The sequence below is a fragment of the Poromitra crassiceps genome, assembly GCF_964638095.1.
Source record: "Poromitra crassiceps genome assembly, chromosome: 10".
Lineage (NCBI taxonomy): Eukaryota > Metazoa > Chordata > Actinopteri > Beryciformes > Melamphaidae > Poromitra > Poromitra crassiceps.
The window spans coordinates 16,521,867-16,541,434 of record NC_139631.1 but is presented as its reverse complement, the minus strand read 5'-3'; the positions used below and the strand labels follow the sequence as shown (position 1 = coordinate 16,541,434).

General features: G+C 41.8%; 3 protein-coding genes and 1 pseudogene across 4 annotated transcripts in view; 3 read left to right on the top strand and 1 right to left on the bottom strand.

The window, feature by feature from the left end:
• The first annotated feature begins 1,016 nt into the window (after positions 1–1,016).
• Positions 1,017–6,369, top strand: nmrk1 (nicotinamide riboside kinase 1). The gene is made up of 9 exons (XM_083644978.1): positions 1,017–1,068; positions 2,179–2,240; positions 2,895–2,985; positions 3,184–3,232; positions 3,969–4,134; positions 4,450–4,521; positions 4,755–4,861; positions 5,348–5,431; positions 5,840–6,369. The coding sequence occupies exons 2-9, from the start codon at positions 2,212–2,214 to the stop codon at positions 5,848–5,850; spliced, it is 609 nt and encodes a 202-aa protein (XP_083501104.1). The 5' UTR covers positions 1,017–1,068; positions 2,179–2,211; the 3' UTR covers positions 5,851–6,369.
• A 147-nt stretch (positions 6,370–6,516) lies between these two features.
• Positions 6,517–8,075, bottom strand: LOC310784277 (transmembrane protein 41B pseudogene; annotated as a pseudogene). The gene is made up of 3 exons: positions 7,346–8,075; positions 6,885–6,985; positions 6,517–6,801 (listed from the first exon to the last, which is right to left on the bottom strand). The product of its transcript is annotated as a transmembrane protein 41B pseudogene (transcript).
• A 1,693-nt stretch (positions 8,076–9,768) lies between these two features.
• On the top strand, positions 9,769–15,557 carry LOC310784019 (gamma-glutamyl hydrolase). The gene is made up of 9 exons (XM_083644976.1): positions 9,769–9,997; positions 10,094–10,208; positions 10,677–10,727; positions 10,940–11,024; positions 12,538–12,676; positions 13,315–13,421; positions 14,042–14,135; positions 14,243–14,380; positions 14,958–15,557. The coding sequence occupies exons 1-9, from the start codon at positions 9,877–9,879 to the stop codon at positions 15,074–15,076; spliced, it is 969 nt and encodes a 322-aa protein (XP_083501102.1). The 5' UTR covers positions 9,769–9,876; the 3' UTR covers positions 15,077–15,557.
• A 3,276-nt stretch (positions 15,558–18,833) lies between these two features.
• Positions 18,834–19,568, top strand: part of rnf122 (ring finger protein 122) — an 11,604-nt gene continuing 10,869 nt past the window's right edge. The window contains exon 1 of the mRNA XM_083644979.1: positions 18,834–19,063. Within this exon, the coding sequence (XP_083501105.1) occupies positions 19,039–19,063 (25 nt within the window). The 5' untranslated portion in view covers positions 18,834–19,038. The remainder of the gene's footprint in view (positions 19,064–19,568) is intronic.

Sequence of the window (19,568 nt, the reverse complement as noted above, 5' to 3'; positions counted from 1 at the left end):
GAGCTTGTGTTGAAGTTTGTCAGCCTGGTGTGTATCTCCTCCTATGTCTCTCTGCATGAGAGGAGGTTCAATCTGAGGCCACAGACAATGTACAGGCCAGTGGAAGTGCATGAATGGGCTGAGGGAAGACTGGAATCCATTTGAGTGCAACATCTGTGTCTGTGTAGATCCTCAATTTCTGCAATTAAACTGTTAAAGTGTCTGTCTCTGTGTTGGCTGTTTTGCTTTCTGTCTCAAGAAGTGGGACGCCTCTCCAGGTTTGATATTCCAGGAATTCCAGTGACTTTATGAACTTTCCTACTCCACTAGGTGGAGGCCGTACTCAAGATCCTACATGAGCAATTCCAGCACAGAACAAAAGGAGTGATAAGAATCTATAGTAGGCTATAATTTCGGGTCAAATCAACCATTTAAGAAAGCATATTTAGCTGTATTGCCCCTTTGGTTGTGTTTTAAACTGGAATCTTCTGAAATAATATAATCATGTCATGTGCATTTCAGTACCAGTGTGGTGCATATTTGTGTGCGATTGTGTGCTCACCTGACATTTTGTTTGTTTGAACTCTATTGAAATGTTTGCAGTTGCACAATAATAACTAGTATCCTGTGAGATCAAAAATGGTGACTGCATAATTTGAAATTGGAATGTTAATTCATGAATATAATGTGAATAGCCTACTCTCTTTTTGACTCAAATGATTTCATTCCTAAATGTAACTTTAGAATATGAATGTTCTCGTTCTACATAAAGACTGGCATTCCAAGATATCAGCAAAGGCCATTTCCATTTATTTCTTATCTCTGTAAGGGGGTAGACTCAATATTGATGGATGCAATTTGCAAAGCAGATTTAATCTCCAAGCAGACATATTATAGCAAAAATACAAAACAAGGTCAAGCTTGATGTTTTTAGTGATCAATGTTCATCAGTTCATTCTTTCGCCCCAAGGGGGCGTGAGGGGCGTGAGTGACATAGTACCTGAGATAGCAAATCACGAGTATTCAATTGCGGAAGAGGAGTGTTGGGAGGAGGAGCTGGAGGAACTGTTGGTTGCATGTTGCAGGCGGGTATGGCAAGCCGTTTTAACATTTAATAGCTTGACTATCCCTTTTGACTAGTCGTAATTAGGCTACATTGTGACTAGTCTTAATTGTCTAAGATATCTATAGGCTATAACGTCATTCTGATTCGTCAAAATGACAGTAGAGAGAATATCAGCAGACAGCAATGTCACTGAAAACGACACTTGTCGTCACACATCCTAAGATATCTGCAACTCAGTTTTGACTATGCAGAAGGATGTTGTTGCTCATGCGAGGCTTCCCATTGGATATTGGCTCAGGCAAAGCAACGGGACTCCCTAGGCTTGGGAAGTAACTGATTACTTACATGTAATCCGGATACAAAAAAGGCACTGTAACTTAGCCTACAAAAAAGGTGTATAAAGATTAAAGTTACATTTAGTAAAATTTTGGGATTACTAGCATGATTGCAATTTTAAATACATTTATTGTATATTCTTTTGTATATTGTGTATTTAATCAAGAGGCTGCGCACTGTAAATATTGACCCTTCTCATTGTCTACTTTATGTGTGATATAATGTGGTGTGGCGCAAATAAATAAAACCTATTAAAAAAACTTGGAGAAAAAAATACTTAGCAGATAATATCAGTGCACTGATCCAAAGATGGAAATATTATTATCGTATTATTTATTAATGAGAAACAGGCAACATTAGATAGATTGGCTGAACGCCTGCTGTGACCAACACATAAAGGTCTGAAATAAGGATTACAGAGCTGTTTTTTTATGTCCTCCTGAGGAGCTGCCCTACTCAGTAGTCAAATGCAGGAAATCTGTTCAAAAGTCATGGAAAGTAATCAGTTACATTACTTTTATATTGTGATATTTGGATTACATTACAGATTACATTGTTGAACCTGTCATTAGCAATAATTGGATTACATTTTTAAAGTAACCCTCCCAACCATGCTCCCTAAAACCACGGCATTTCATGCCTTGACTTTTACAACAGCATTGACCAAGTTTGTTCTGTAACCTCTGAGTGACCCCATGCCCCAACCCAGCCACTCACTTCTGAGTGCCACTGTGCACTCACTGTAGCTATGCCCTGCTTATTAATGTGCTATTGCCCCACTTTATCTCTTCTATCAGGAATCCGTCCACTGACTAGACGTCACAGCTGACATGAAGAGCCTGGTTGTGGGAATAGGCGGGTAAGTCAGGAGGGTTGCACCTTTGTCTTGCTGTGTTTACTCTCCAAAAGCATGCATGGTATTCAAGCTTGACCACCCTGCTCTCCAAGGCTCAGCTCAGATATCCACTTAAACAGGGATGTAGTAAAGGTAAACACAGCAAGTCAGTTAAGAACAAATTCCTGTTTACACTGATGACCTGAAAAGCCTCTTGGTGGGAAACTGCGTCAAGATGTGACGAAGGAAAGGTATTGTCAAAAAGGGAGACAATGCACACCGTGAAATCTCAGCGAGGTGCCGGTGACGGACAAGAATCCATAGGAAGAATAGAAACCGCACACTCTGGCTCCGATGCAATGAATTTAATAAAAACACAACGTTTCGGCCTGGTGGCCTTTGTCAAGTCAATGACTTGACGTAGTCTTTTTATTAAACTCATTGCATCGGAGCCAGAGTGTGCGGTTTCTATTCTTCCGAAGGAAAGGTATTAAAATAATTATTTTTTTAATGACAGTAAAGTAGCGCAGGCATAAGTTGGAAGCACATACTAAAGAAAAATAGAATAAGGTTTACACACCTTTTTATGCTGCCACAGTTTTCTATACATTTCTGGTATAAATCGTGAATTGTAGGCTAGTGTTCATCTGTCATATTTTTCCTCTTTCTTCTTCTCAGGATGACTAATGGAGGAAAGTCAACCCTTTCCGGCAGTCTACACCAGCAGATACCCAACAGCTGCATCATCGCACAGGATGCATTCTTTAAGGTAGGCTGGTAGGAGGCCTGCTTCAAACACACACACTATGCCTACATACACATACACACACATGCAGATTGAAGACAACAATGTAAAGCTTCAGGAAATGGAGTTTTACAGCCATCTCGCTCAATCTTTTAAAATCTTTTAGACCTTGACTCCATGAGAATTTGAAGCCACGATCAGTGTGGCTTGTCTTTTCTTTAGGATGATTCATTGGTACCTGTGGACAGCAATGGCTTCAAGCAATATGACAGTAAGGACACTTTATTTACTCACTTGTTATTTAGTCAGAATGTTGCAATGATTTAGTCAGGATTCCCACAGTGCAAACCAGCACCATCTAAAACATCAATGGTAAACATCAGCTTTGGGTGACAGGCCCAAAGGGCATTGATGTTCAACAAGCATACAGGGAGAAATCCATTATAGACGAGGAAGAGATACCAATTTCTCTGCTGATAGTAGCCTCCATAGACCAGAATGCAATGCATCCACAAGATAATTTGCGTTTTGACTAAGGGGCGGGGTCAAAATAATAGATATGGCCAAATATTCACAAACTAGTTGGCTAGCTAGCTTTATTATAAACCCACCATTGATTGAACGCAACAAATTCATGACCCTTCTCTGAGGGATGTCAAAATGCATTCTGGGAAATGTAGGAAATCACTTACTGAAGAGACCAGGCAGGTTGAGGGAAAGTGGGCACAACAAAGATAAATTACAACACATCATCAGAAAATAACTCCTGGAATGCATTGAGCATTACAAATTGATTAGTGTTACAGTATAAAATTATCCAAGAGTAAAAATGTGATCACACAAAAAAATCCAAGAGTGGATTTTTCCCATAACGGTGCAGACCTTATAATCTTTGGTACAATGCTTTTGATTGGCTTTTACCTCTGATTCAGACTTTACTGTCTCACCTTGACAAATGCAAATGTCAATATATTTGATGGGTGATTCTATATTGTGACCCTGTTCAGTGCTGGATGCTCTCCACATGGAGGAGATGATGAGTGAGGTGGACTTGTGGCGCAGGAACCCTGAGTCGTTCCTGGCAGAGCGCGGTCTGACAGTACAGCGCACAGCAGCTCCAGACGACCAGGTCTTTGTGCTGATAGTGGAGGGCTTCCTGATTTTCAACCACAGGTGAACAACAACTCACAGCGCTTGTTCCAGTTATAAATATGATGTTCAGAACTTGTTTCATTCCAAAATGAGATATCAGCGCTTGAAAATTAGTGACACAAAATTACACCCAATAATCTTACATTTTTAACGATAATAGCTAATTAAGTCCTTGTTATAATGATAGCACTTCCACAAACTGGTTCCTCTACATTTCTCTGGATTTATTTGATTATATAAAAGTTCCTTTCTTCCTCAGAGTTTAGTATAATATTCTAAATCCTAATAAGTGTGATTCTCTGGCTTATTTTTGGTCTTTTACATTTTGATTGACAGGCCTTTGAATGAGCTAATGGACAAAAGATACTTCATGGAAATCCCTTATGATGTCTGCAAGGAGAGAAGATGGTGGGGATCCAGTGATGCTTTCAGATTAATACAAGACACAAAATACCAATCGATTTAAGTATTTACACCGTCACATAAATGCTAGAATTTATGTATTGTCCATTAATGCTATTAATAGATTTCAGAGGAAATTCTCATGCATGAACTACAGTTAACGAAAATGACCAGGAAAAGAATGTCTGCTTCTTTACGTGTTTGCCCTGCCCTGCCTTGCCCCCTTCTTTGAGTGACAGTTTGAGGGTGTACACGCCCCCAGACCTCCCCGGCTACTTTGGCGGACACGTGTGGCCAATGTACCTGAAAAACCGCCAGCAGATGGAGAGCATGGTGTCAGGGATCGGTGAGCCACTTTTGGAGCCTCTACTGTAGAGACGGCAGATGTCATTTATACAATGATGATGATCTATGAGGCCATTTACACCAACATCCATTTTCTCTCATCAGATTGCAATCAGATTGTGCTTGACCACTTGAAAGTACAGGTGTAAACGCCCCCAAGACACATTGAAGATGGATTGCAATCTGATCAGCCAAACCACCTCCGGAGGTGGTCAGGGATGCATTGTGTACACATTGAACACAAGTGTAAATGCAATGTGTCCTCTCAATGTGCATACAGCAACTGTATGCGGATTGAGAGGACACCCATTTTTGGTGACCAGATTGCAATCTTATCACCAAAAAACACATGTTAACACCAGATCTAAATGAAATCAAGCTAATGTGGTCAAGCACTATCTGATTGCAATCTGATGACAGAAAACGCATGTTAATGCCAGGTGTAAATGGCCTCTGTGTGTCTCATATTGACCTCTCTCTCTTTTAGTGTTACTGGATGGGTTGGAGTCAAAGGAGGAGCTGCTGGCCGCTGTGTATGAGGATGTCAGGCAGGAAATAGAAAAGCTCAGGGGTAAGTTGCTGCTGTTCGGGTTAATTGTTTAGGATTATGAGGAAGACACATTTCCCCGTGTGAGGGGTATTTGTTTGGGTATGCTAATCTGAAACTTCATCATCCAAATGTACCACCAGACTTTTCAGGAAATTAGCGGGGGCTCTGCGCAAAATGCCCCTAAAAAATCTAGAATTGCCCTTGGAACTGGGGTGACGGGGGCTTTTGTTATAAAGAATGATAGATGATAGTCTATCTTTAATATATCTATCTAGTGTCTTTAGCATTTTTTTTATCAAATTAATTTGATCCAGAACAGGCTAAATCTAGGATTTATTTATTTTTAGATTCTGAAAGCTGATTATGACTTATCTTATGCTATTTTAAATTAAGCAGCCTTAATTTGATTTTGCTGTGTTTTGTATGCAGAGAAAGACTGAAATGGATGGAATTGGATTTGTTTTCATTTGAAGATGGACATCACTGCCAAGACAGATGTCATCATTTGGACTAATGCTGCAAGGAAGAGAACACATATGGCTTCTACCTCCTCTTCTACCTCCTACTCTGAACTTGACCCTGGCAGATACAGACCAGGTTTTCCCACATTTATGCCAGAGCTATTTGACTCATGCATTTTGGACAAGAATGAGGAATATTTATCCATGGCACATGTTACTGAATGCAGAACTAATATTCTGACTGAGAGCGAGCACACTTTCCACTGTTACTCAGGTGTTTATGCTATAGACATAATATGCTGTACATCAAAACATTGTTTATTGCGGATCCGTGCACTGCTTTCTAAGTGCCACGTTTGTGAGATATTTGAGTCTTATTGTTTTATTGCAATTTATTTTGCCACTGTTACAGTGCCAGCTGTGGAGCTCACATACACACACACACACTCTCTCCCCCACTTATTGAGACAGAGAGGGCGAATAAATAAAATGCATCTATTCCAGTTACAGTAAAGTCATGTATGTTCCCTGCAAATACATTACTGTAATCCTGTGTGGATTTTCTTATGTTAGTATGGCTCTTAAGGTATGACAAAAAGAAAAATGTTCACAAATTAAGATTAAAAAAATATTTAGTTGTGGCAACTATGTCTCTGATGAAAGATACATCCTGCGGATGCACTGGGACACATCGTCAGTGATGTAATCTGGGGTCATTGGGTGTTCCGGGTCTTTCAACATCAGACTCCCTCGCCCAGGTGACCCAGCCTCGTCCAGGCGACCCAGCCAGGGTTGATCCGACCACAGCTTGCGTCCCAGCAGCACTCGCCCATGGATCTGCCCTCTTGATCCAAAGCCACCTAGTGGCTTTCTCTGCAGCTTCAGTAGCGGATCTAGTTGCCTTCTGTTTTGCTTCCCCGGTGATGCCCACTAGTGTGAGTATTTTACAGAGTGAACGCCCTGCAAATCCTCAGCAGCCCACCTCAGGTTCACAGCGACTTCGCCAGCCTTGCCTCCTGCAGTCTTCCACAAGATCCTGGTACTTGGTGTGCTTCCCTCCATGGCCACCTCCATGCACTCTTGAGCTCCAGCATGATCAGTTGCTTGGTGGACTCTGAAACTCATGAATGTTCATTCATGTGGACACACTCCCACCCAGTGGTCAGGTGATGTATGGAAAAGATAGCGCCTCGGTGTGTAAAGGATAGTAAGGACAGTGTTTTAGCTCACAAGCCTAAGCAGAGAGATATTGATGCCAGCATTTTTTTCAGCTGCTGGCCACAGAAAAAATATATATATCAAAAGAACTTCAATTATAAGAGTTGTTTCTATTCTTACAGAAAATATATACATTCACTTCACGCACTTTCAATGACCCCTGCCTATTTACGTCTATTTTCAAAAACTTTCAAGGTCAAGCAAGGCCTTGATTTCCCCCCTCTCAAATACAAAACATTTCAAGGATTTCAAGAACCTGTGGGAACCTCTAGCTTCTGCTGCAGCTTTTTCTGGAAGCAGACAGGCAGGATGGCGATCACAGCGAGTCCCGCGAGCATGGCCAGGGAGATCCAGGACACCGCCTCGCCAGCTGTGGTCAGTTTGTATAGTGTTGTACCAGCATTGATGGCCACAAAGGAGGGCGGGGCCACTCCAAAAAAGGTACCAAGGAAGAAGACCCCCAAAGGCACATTGATGACAGGTGAGGTGATGTTGATGAACCAGTTGGGAAGAAAAGGAGTTATCCTCAGGAAGATGATGTAATTGATTAAATTATCTCTGTGTTTTTCAACCTGCTGCGACCATTTCTGTGCACTCTCTGTGAGGTATCTGTAGACCACAGGCCTCCCCACCAGGTAAGACAGCATATAGCAGAAGGAGGCACCCAGAGCAGAGCACAAGCAGACTAAGAAAAGTGCCAGAGGGAAAGGGTAGAGATATCCAGAAAGAATGCTGAGAAAGATAGATCCAGGGAATGCAAATGTCTGAAGGAAAACATATGTTGTGAAGTAGGCCATCAGCACTTGAGTGTAGTAGGTGTCCTTGTATTTGGACAACACAGTGCCCAAAGCTTTGGCATCATCGATGTCTTTGGGGATCTTGATTTTCTCCATTTCGTCATCGTTAAGCTCTGGGAAGTTCCTGTAGACCAAGTACATGACTGAGGCAGAGCAGGTGAAGATAGACACCCAGATGAGGAGAGACATGCGCGCTGAGCCGCCTCCGCAATGTGCCATTTTTGAGCTGGTCTTATAATTGGAGCAGCCTACCGACGTTTAATTAATAGTCTCTGTTCGGGTGTGATTTATGACATCACTGATTATGTCACAATGTCTATGATGTCATCTGTGTCTGTCACAAATCACTCAAGTACAGGGCAATTGTGATGTCATCATCGGTGATGTTGTAAGTAATCAGTGTCACTCAGTCATCAGCGTTCCTAAACTCAAAACCGTCGCGCTCAGAACACGGATTTGCGCCGAAAGTCAAAACCGTTGCAAACTTTTCAGACCAAGTACCTATATGTATGTACCAAACCAAATTTCCCAGGGACCACTTCGACTGCAGATACCAACCCCACCCCCCGCCCCAATACGATTTGCTGATTTAACGATGCAATAGCATCAGAAAGGCTAAATAACAACATAAGGCTACTGATGCAAAATGGACATACACCTGCCAACATTAATTAGGCTCTGAAAAAGAGGATCCATTTGAATTATTTTTTTTCCCTCGCCAAAATTTTGCCTAACTTTGGGAATGTTATTTAATTTAGTTGGTTCGTTTGCTTTCAGACTATAATTCAGAGTGATATCTGTTTCTTATTTGCCGTATAATAGGTAGGCAACTTGTGGGCTATTTAGATAAGACAATCTGACCCTGCTGTGGCTGAATGGGAAGTGCAGTGCTCAGAAAATCTAGTAACTGATGACCAAGTGCAATGCTAGGTGAAGAAAGTTATGGGGTGAGTGTGATGCTTCGTTATTTGAAGGAGACAGAGATGTTCACCTCATTTCCCTATTAATAGCCTACAGGTATACTTCTCTAACTCGTAGCGACTGCCTACTGTTGCATTTCTGTGGGGGAATGAAAACACTGCAGCACAGGCCACCCGGAAGACGGGGCGGGTCTTCTTCGGTCTTCCTGCCTGTAGTAACGAATACCAGGCTCTTTCCCTGTGATGCAAGGTTAGGTTATTGGTACCCCTGTTACAGACATGCCCACTTTGGCGGAGTCAGTTTACATTATGCTAATCCCATGCAGTTTTTGATCACACAAAAAATGCATGCAGTATAAATGTGTTATTTTCGCCTATTCTATTTGAATATTTATGCATACTGGGGGGCCCTAAACAGTTGGAAATCTCCAAATGTCAAAAGTTATTGATACCAAATCACAGCATATATTTTCTACATGTTTCTCAAGGTCTGGTGTCTTTAGTTAATGTGGAATTTTGGAGGGATTTCTCGAGTTAAATCTTGCAGCAAGTCTGTGTGTAACACTAGCACATGGTATCAACCCCAAAATTGCTGCAACAATTTATGAGACATAATTGAGCCTGCATCATGGGGCCCCCCCAGGCTCAAAGTGCCTCGAAGTGTTTGTGCCCAGGCCGGGGCCTCAGCATTCTTAACCCGTCCTTGCGTTTCTAGACTTTTTCTTCAGCTTCTTCCAGTCAGACGCGGTACACGCCACTGTAAATAACATAAGGTGCGTAAATATTCCAGTAGTAGGCTAACGTTATGCAGCCTGGCACTCAGCCGATTCATTTCCTGTAGGGATTTTTTTTTAACCAAAAAGTACAATTGTACATTGCGTGCATAAGTGGAATCCGTTTTTATCGCAGCAGTCAGCTAGTCTGGCGAGCCTGTACTGTACAGAAGTAATCACATGTAAATCTGGGCATTCCTGACTTCCCCGTGCAGATCTCCTTCTGGCTTCTTCCGTTTATTTGCTTCGCGGTATTTAAAGCACCTGATTCGGTTCTCGGGCTTCATTGGCGACAAAATGTTCAACTCGGGGTTTGCATGCATGTGTATAGTTTTTGTTATTAGTTGTTGTTGTTGCAGTTGCAGCAATGCATTGCCAACGAAACGCAAGGAGGCTGTCAACTACAGACCGATCATCGGTAAGTGAAGCCTTTTCATTGAAGAGCCACTGGAGACAGCAAAATGAGAACACATACCATAGGCTACTGACTTTACCTTGACTTGCTTTACTGCAGGTATTCTGACTCAGATTGTTGTAGATGATGTCATGAAACCATTTGGGACGACCTACATACCTGCCTCCTATGTGAAATACATGGAGTCCAGTGGGAGCAGAGTGGTGCCAATCCGGTAGGTTGGTGGGTGTTATAGCAAAGCTTGACCATACCAGAGATTTGACTGGAGCCTGTTAGTTTGTGTGTCACTCTTGGATATAATAGACATAAACCCAAGTAAAGTATTTTTACACTTAAAAAAATAATCTGCATAATAGAGTTTACCCACCTTTTTTAGTCTGGCATAAATCGATCAAATTGACGTTAGGTTAGAATGCTATTTCAAGGAAATATTATGCATTTCTGAAATTATAATTGTTTGTATATTATTATTATTATAATTATTATAATTGTATTGGTGATTGTTCACCTTGTAATGGCTGCATAGTCTATCCTCCTTTGTTACTGTGTAGTGTAGCCTACACAAGCTGCTTATGTGGAACAACAAGTATTTCCTGTAGCGAGTGTTGGCTTGCTGCTTGTCCCTGTGATGAAAAGTATGTTCACTGTATGGTAAGCAAGCTTTATTATTCTTTCCCCACAGATTGACCCAAACCACTGCTGAATATGAAAAAATCTTCCATTCCATAAATGGGTGAGTGGTGTGACTCTAAATTTATTAGAAATCCCACGCAAAATAAGCCAACTCAGCCATTCACATACAAACAGAGGAAAATTATAGTCAATATTTAAATGAATTTGCTAGCTTAAATGTAGCAGATTGCTTTTAGCGGGAAGCTGGGAAGAAGATCCTTGAATGCATGAATGCTGTCACTGTGTTTTTCTAACTGTGTGATCTCCGTCTAGCCTGCTCCTCATCGGGGGAGCAGTAGATTTGGAGAAGTCAGACTTTGCCAGGGTGGCAGGGATCTTTTACAGGCTGGCTCTGGCGGTTAGTACAGCATATTATTCTGTATTTTCTCTATTTGTTTCTCCCTGAAGACCTGTCAGACAGGCTATCTGTCGCAGTCAAACTCGATCTGCTTGCCTGCCCCACTCTCTGTCTGTCTCTCCACCTGTAAGATCCTTCGTTTGTATGCTTTCCCCCCTGATTACTTCCTGTCTTCCTGGAGCTTTTGAAATGCCCTGAATGGGTGTTTGCGTTTTGATTTTACTTGGCTTAAATATTGTTTCAGAGGACTAGTCTGACAGGTATGCCCGAACCCCCAAATAGCCTACCCGAGGACCCAACCCGGACCCGGCCAGGTCTCGGGTCTATTCAAAAGAAGCGACTCAGTTTCTGTGCGTGGTCCGTTTGCCACTAGTCTTGGGTCTCTGATACCCCTTTTCCACCGACCTAGAGTGAAATGCCGGGTCCAATAGTACCCGAGTGGACCCAGTGAGTGGCTGTCACAGCTGTCAATCACCCCTTTTTATATCGTCAAATATATGTATTTTGTATACATATATGTATGTATGTGTATGTGTAATGTATAAACATATATGTATGTATGTGTATGTGTAATGTATAAACAGCGGTGCCTCAGGAGGTCCCTGAAGATCATCAAAGACACAAACCATCCCCACAACAGCCTGTTCTCCCTGCTACCCTCAGGGAGAAGATACAGGGTACCGAAAGCACGCACAAATCGCTTGAGGAACAGTTTCTTCCCGCAGGCCACGAGACTCCTTAACATACACAAATAGTGTAGTAGCCGCACTGTACCGTACTGTAGCTGCTACCATTACGTATGTCTAACGTTTAATTGTATGTTTAATAAGGAATATGCTATTTGCACCTGTATGTCAAATACGCCGAATTTAAAATGCCGAGTTTAATTGTATGTTTAATAAGGAATATGTTATTTGCACCTGTATGTCAAATACGCAGAATTTAAAATGTTTAAGCACGTCTAAAGTATGCACCCGACACGTGCACCTATGTGCAGTGAATATGCCACTGTCTCTGACTTGTCTTATCACTATACTGCCTTATGCTTGTTGTGTCTCTTGTGTTTTTGCACCCATATGCCCTGTTATATTTGTTATATTTGTACTATTTGCACTATGTTGTAAACGGAGTCCACAGCACAAGAATTTCACACGTGATACTTGTACCATGGAGTGACAATAAAAATCTTGAATCTTGAATCTTGAATCTTGAATCTTGAATCTTGAATCTTGAAATAACTCATTAAAAACAAACTTATCAGAAAAATTAGCACTTGAACCTACTAGAGGTCTCGGGGTATGCCCGAACCCACGCGAGGGTCCGACATTGATCGGGCCTGTATGGGTCCGGGTCTCAGCTTTCTAATAAAAGATGGGTCCAATCAGGGCCTCGATTTCCCGGGTCCATTAGGGTCCGGGTCGGTCATTTTGGACCTGTGAAGACCTCTAATCTGAACCCAACATTGTCAGAGGCATGGACTGAAGCCTTGTGCTGCTGTATGTGTGTGTTTCAGGCCAATGATGCTGGGGACTTCTTCCCCATCTGGGGCACCTGTATGGGCATGCAACTCCTGACTGTGCTGGTGGCCGGTGAAAACCTGTTGACCAGTACCAAAGCTGAGAACATCGCCATGCCCCTAAACCTGACCGCAGGTGACCACAGTCATAATAGCTTACCGCATTATTCTTGAAGTGTTTATGTTTGTTTCAAACACTATTGTTTGCTGTGTTGTGTTTGATACCACTTATTTGGTAAGGAATGTGTATTTCAGAACAAGTTGCTATTATTGTATACAGGCAGCTATAGCAAGACCAGCTTGAATTGCAGTTTTATATTTTGAAAGGAGTGAATTTATTCCAAATGGATAGTTTGTATGTATGGGAAAGGAAATTGGAGAATTGGAGAACATGTGGGGGAAGAGTAAATCAAAATATGACATATCAGCCAACAATGCTGGATATGTAGCTAACACAAATTAACAAGATAATGATAAGAAATATCCACAATCAAAATGTCTGATACAAGGAGCGCATATGGACAAGAGACATTTGATATTCTGTCTGGGAAACATTTTTGGAAAACTGCATGTGCCAAACCAGTAGATACAAGTTCCAAATCAGAGAGGAACACCGGCAACTGAACACTGACAGTATTTTTCACTGGAATACTAGTGTACTCTATTATACACTATTATAAACAGATATTTCCTGGATTTGTATAATAAATCTATGCCCCTCTGTGGTTTGCATGATAGCTTCATTGTCCTGTTCCCTCCCCTCTCCCCTCACAGAGGCCCAGTCCAGCAGGATGTTTGAGGGTTTCCCCATGGAGGTCATGAGGGCCTTGACCCATGAAGCTCTGACTGGCAACTTCCACAACTATGGAATTACAGTAAAGGTGACAAACAAACCTGCTGACAAACTAGCAATGTATGTTTCAGTTCCCCTATTGCAGTTCCATCTTGCCATTGTGCTCAAAATTAAAACCAGAAACAAGTATCTAATGTCTAATTATTTGCCATATAATACTGTATAAACATACAGGAATGCATCTCTGTAGGGAACATCTTGAGGTGTTTCACAGTTTTTCAAATAGTATTACTGACACATAAAGGTATAGGATGGACAAACCCATCTTTATTTGTCACAATGCACCAATGCATGCACATACGCATTATACACACGCATGCTTAGAGGCACAGTGAAATTTGTCCTCTGCATTTTCTCCATCCTGGCTCGTCCTCCTCCACGGGCTTGGCCAGGAGCGCTCGGCAGCTGTAGCGTAGCATCCGGGGACCGACTCCTTCCAACCGCCACTGATCAGACGACAATCTTCTTGCATGTTTTTAGTGGAGGTCCATATTGATGTTATATGGAGGAAACCCCAGGGGAACACAGGGAGAACATGCAAACTCCACACAGAAAGGCGCCTTGCCATATGTTTGCATATAAACACCCTTTGGGGTCTTCTCCCTGTAAACCACATCGGATGAAAGAAATATTGTTTTTGTGTTACAGGCCTTCCATGAAAATGAGAAGCTGGAACATTTCTTCACCGTCCTGTCTACAAACGTAGCTGAGAACAGAGCCCATTTCATCTCAACTATGGAAGGTTACAAGCCCCTTTTTTCTTAATTAACTTGTCACAACAAAGAGGATACATATGCTCTATAAAAGGGCCATAATAACATGTTTGTACTGTATGTTCCTTCATGCCAGGTAAGAGGTATCCCTTCTATGGAGTACAGTGGCACCCAGAGGTCAATCGTTTCCAATGGAATAGCAAGTATCACTTTCCTCACTCCCCACATGCTGTCCTGGTGTCCTCGCTCCTGGCTGGATTTTTTGTTAATGAAGGTAAACTGGCACACACCCGCGTAAACACACGCACGCACGCACGCACGCACGCACGCACGCACGCACGCACGCACGCACGCACGCACACACACACACACACACACACACACACACACACACACACACACACACACACACACACACACACACACACAGCAAATCTCAGTGACTCTTATTTGGAGATGATGAGACGGGTTGTTTGTTCACCCATATAGCTGATATGACTCAAACGTTTTGCTGTGATAGGGATACTGTTGAGCAAAATTCAAAGTCATAAAATTAGATCATCAAATGCACTAATACCGGCAAACCTATTATTTAAATATACTATTGTGAAAATATTCAAGTAAAGTAATATAATAATTATATACTGTGATGTTGATGTTTTCCACAACAATACCATAGCTCTTTATTCTATTCTATTCTATTCTATTCTATTCTATTCTATTCTATTATAGTATATTATATTCTATTCTATTCTATTCTATTCTTCACCCATGGGGATCATTAAAGTTTCATGTTATCTGACCTGATTCTATTCTGTTCTCTTCCATCCATCTCTCTTTTCTCTGTGTAGGCAGGAGAAGTTTACATGGTTTTGCCGAGCCGGGGGAAGAGGCCTCGTCACTGATTTACAACTACACGCCCGTCTTCACTGGAAACTTCACAGGATATGAACAGATCTATTTCTTCTGAGACCTTCTGATAGTTTCTCCTCCTTGTACATGTGCAGCCAGCCACACTCTTGAGCCCAGAGCAGCAAGTGTGCTGGCTTCAATAATAGCCCTCAAAACAAAGGTTGGTTTCAACCATGTGTGTTGACACAGTGTGCATTTTTATGACATTATATATCAACTGAAAATCTGTTTGTGCACTCTAGCACTCTTCCATGAAGGATTTGGGGGTTTTAAGATTTGAATGTCAAATACTTTTCAATCATGTGTAGCCTACTGTTTTTAAACTGATTATTACCATTATTAAAGGAATAGATTTTGTCTTTGGAGATGAAGTGTATATATATTCCTAGGCTCGCTTGTCTTTGCTGGGATCCATGATCATAATAGACTAGTCCTCTCTGTTAGCCATTGATAATTTGGTGTGCCTGGGATGTAGTTTGTCTCTATATAGCCTATCACTCAAATGTGCCACAGCACCCTAAAGGTTGAGAACTATTAATTTCCAGATATAGGCGAGGGTAGGTGAATAAAGAAAAGATGAAGATGAATCATTTTATAGATGTTTTATAAGCATGCAAAGAACAGCCAAAAGTGCATTTTTGGCCCCGGTGCTTGGTAATGCACCAGGGGCCTTATGTTCCCGCATGTCGCCAAGACTAATTATGCACCTTTTCAGCCGACTAAATGGCGGCCGGCCACTAGAGGGCGCCGCTGCCCCACTAAGATTTGCCGTCATACCTTCCTCACGGTATCAGCTGTTTCCCCAAAACAACGTGCCCAGGTCGCTTTGCAGAATGCAGCTTACGCGGCCCCTCCCCCTTGCTGCATGCCAGACGCACAGTAGAGAGGAGCTGTGAGGAGCTGTATGCCTGTGTGTTTACAATCATGTGTGTGATAAAGCAGGAGAACGCAAGGACCCCCCTGAACTTTCCCCCATCTAAAAACGTCGGCTGTATGGGAATATTTCGGCGTTTGTAAAAATACAGATGGCCATAGCCTCAACGCAAGACTCATCCGAATGACTGATGAGTCTCGCGTTGAGCCTAGGATGGCCAGGGCTTAGATCTGCGTGAGCACGACCCGTCGTAATTTGTCAAATTCAAGGTACATTAAAACGTTGTCTTGCTTCAACATACATCGCATCGCATAAACCATTTCCACCCGCAGGTTTGAGGAGTAGCTAACATAAACGTCAGATAAATACTCTCTATAGGCTAACGTTACCTACTGAGGCAGCTAACATGGCTAATTAGCTAGCTAACGCGGTCCATCGATATACAGTCTGGTAGACAGATAAAGCAGTGTGTTCCTTCTGTTTTACACAATGTTAGCCAGCCTGCCTGGTCTCTTCTCTGTATATCCTTACAACAGCTAAGAGAGGAGCTTGTGAAGATTGAACGAACATCCCCACAGTCAAAGCACTTCCCTGAGATATCTATATAAAAACGTTTATTGCTTTAATACCAAAAATAAAACCTCCAGTGTCTGTAAGCTAACGCTAACGCGTTAGCGATTAGCTATTGGCTGGTTGTTGTGTACACTTGTGTAGGCCCCATGTTATGGTTAGACCCGGGAGTTAACATTATAAAACACATTTCCTGGCATATGCAGGTAGTTGGAAAACCTGGTAAGTTCTGAAAATATGTGTCTATTATTGTGTTATTCCAGCTATCGTTATCGGTTGTTAGGTTAGAGTAATATGAAGCCGACAAAAACCGGCAAAACAGACAAGCGGTTAATGCTAGTCTGCTTCCATTAAAACCATTGTGTATTAAAATAAACGATAACGTAGCTGGAGTAACTAATAAAACACATTATTTTCTGAGCAACACTGGAGGGCACGCAGCCCAGCGATTTCATGAACCAACTGAATAGCTCTTCAGAACGGACAGCGATTTCACCTACCTTACACATTTCCTGGCATATGCAGGTAGTTGGAAAACCTGGTAAGTTCTGAAAATATGTGTCTATTATTGTGTTATTCCAGCTATCGTTATCGGTTGTTAGGTTAGAGTAATATGAAGCCGACAAAAACCGGCAAAACAGACAAGCGGTTAATGCTAGTCTGCTTCCATTAAAACCATTGTGTATTAAAATAAACGATAACGTAGCTGGAGTAACTAATAAAACACATTATTTTCTGAGCAACACTGGAGGGCACGCAGCCCAGCGATTTCATGAACCAACTGAATAGCTCTTCAGAACGGACAGCGATTTCACCTACCTTCCTTAGCATAGTAATAATAATAATAAGCATAATAATTGTAATCTACACAATGTACACAATCTACAAAAACATGCAATAATATAAATGGTGTTGTGTTCACGTTCATAGCTCATATAATATAATGTATCATATCGTTAATTTCAAGCTCAATACAATTCTTACAGAGAAAAGGTACAGCACTGAAAATGTAACAAGCAATAGTTTTTTAAACATCTTTACTTTAAAAGATGAAAACCCCCAGGTGCTTTAGTCCCAAACAGATCTAAAACAGATCTATAAGGTGAAGAGCCTGTAGCCTGTAGATGACGGCTTGAGACTGGCTGCCACAGCTGTCAATCATCCCTTTTTATATGTCAAATAAGTACTTAAAAACAAACTGATCAGAAAAATGACCACTTGCACAGGCATTAGCATGACAATAACTATCTAAAATGATACAACCCACCTTTGGAAAAAATGCGTGACGATACCATGCACCGGGGCTATGCCAGGTTTCGACCTGGCCTTGTTTGTATTGAGTTGGATATGTGCACCTAAATGCTGTTTTAATATTGTAATAAAACCAAAATGTAAACTTCTACTTGAGTAGCCTACTTGTATTCGAGTACTTTCCACCTCTGCTTAAAACATTACTTTTAGAGAGAGGACACGCACGCACGCACGCACGCACACACACACACACACACACACACACACACACACACACACACACACACACACACACACACACACACACACACACACACACACACACACGTTCTGACTCTGACTTGGTTGCAGTGACCTCTGGTGGTAGAACATGAGGCCTGACATGCTGTTCATGACTGTTATAGAGCGAATGTGTGTTTAAAGTTTACATCCATGATGTGTGCACCACTGCACGTATATTTTAGTGTCGTTACAGTAGTAGGCTATATCACTTGATTGAGGGGGGGGGGGTTGTCATTTTGTCACTTGAATATTTTTTTATTTATTTTTTTTATTTTACCTGAATAATTAGTGCAGATATAAATAAGAGATGGTCACTACACTGCAGAAAATGCATGCAGTCTCTCCAGCCAGCCGTCACAACACAAGTCAACACAGGCGGCCTGAGGATTGGTCTCTCCGCATGTCAACAGGGTCTGCGGGGGCGGGAGCAGGAACGATCGAGCCAGTGTTCTACTTTTTCATTATCCACAGCTGATATAGGAAACCAGACGATAGTGGGCGTGCTCTGTAGGGGGTGGTGAGTAGGCTAATTAAGTATTTTTTTTATGTTACGATTAAGTTAAAACAAATTAACGTTACGATCGTCACATTTCAATTTAAACCGTGGTTATGTTTATTATTTTAATTCTCAATTTCTTGCCTCTGCATTTAGGGGGCGTGCTCTGTACTGGCTCCGACCGGAGCTGGACCCTTCTCTCTCTCCACACATGATGCTGGGTCAGAGTCAATACAGTGCGCCTGCAGGGGGGTGGGGGAGGAATTCGCATCACCTTTTCTCATTTTGATACAGCCTGCGCTGCTCAGGGATGACGAGAACACGTACCTTTTTCTTCTCGCCTTCGCGTTTTCCTTTCAACTTTCGATATTAGGTTTATTTCTCTCTTTTTTCGCTTTTACGGCATTTTAATAGGCTGTTGCACTATATTGTCTCTCAACATTGGGTCTGCTGTGTAGCTTATTGGCCATCCATCTGCACTGGCGCGGCGGCGGCTTGTTGATAAACACGAATCGGATCCCCGTCAAGGACTCCCTCCGGTGCATTGATGCACCCGTTTCAGTGGTGTAACGGTGAGCATCATTTGATTGTGAGCTAATAGGCCTCTAATCATGTGCAACATTGTTTCAATATTTTGTGATAACTCAAGCAGCGATCGAGCCGCAATGCTGAATGAATAGCCTAGTTTAAGCCTACAATCCAATTATAGTCAATTCAAGTGTATTTCCACTGTGAATAAAGACAATAGGCTAGCCTATTTTTTGCAGCTCGCCATAAAGAAAAACTAATGCGTGGGTTCAGGTTGTCGCCTACTCAATAGTGAGTTAATAAGGTCGTGTTGTAGCATCTAGCTAGCTATTTATCCTCTTATTCCAATAATATTTTCTATTGGTAGCCTACTTTTGTTGTGATTTTTGTTCAGTGTCCTTTTAATAGGCTATATCAATTCTGGTCTCTCAGCAATGCAATAAGAACAACAATGCAAACAAAATAAACGCTGTTGATCGAATCAGTCTCTAGGCTATATTAGTGATTGGTAGACTAATTGATACTAATTTATTCTATATAGCCTCACTT

Bases quoted from the DNA above. Each gene is read 5' to 3' on its own strand.
- nmrk1 (XM_083644978.1), top strand. From the start codon at position 2,212: ATGAAGAGCCTGGTTGTGGGAATAGGCGG. The intron at 2,986-3,183 runs GTAGGCTGGTAG...TCTTTTCTTTAG, and splicing joins CACAGGATGCATTCTTTAAG to GATGATTCATTGGTACCTGT. The intron at 4,522-4,754 runs GTGGGGATCCAG...TTTGAGTGACAG, and splicing joins GTCTGCAAGGAGAGAAGATG to TTTGAGGGTGTACACGCCCC.
- LOC310784019 (XM_083644976.1), top strand. From the start codon at position 9,877: ATGTTCAACTCGGGGTTTGCATGCATGTGTATAGTTTTTGTTATTAGT. The intron at 9,998-10,093 runs GTAAGTGAAGCC...GCTTTACTGCAG, and splicing joins CAACTACAGACCGATCATCG to GTATTCTGACTCAGATTGTT. The intron at 11,025-12,537 runs GTTAGTACAGCA...TGTGTGTTTCAG, and splicing joins TTTACAGGCTGGCTCTGGCG to GCCAATGATGCTGGGGACTT.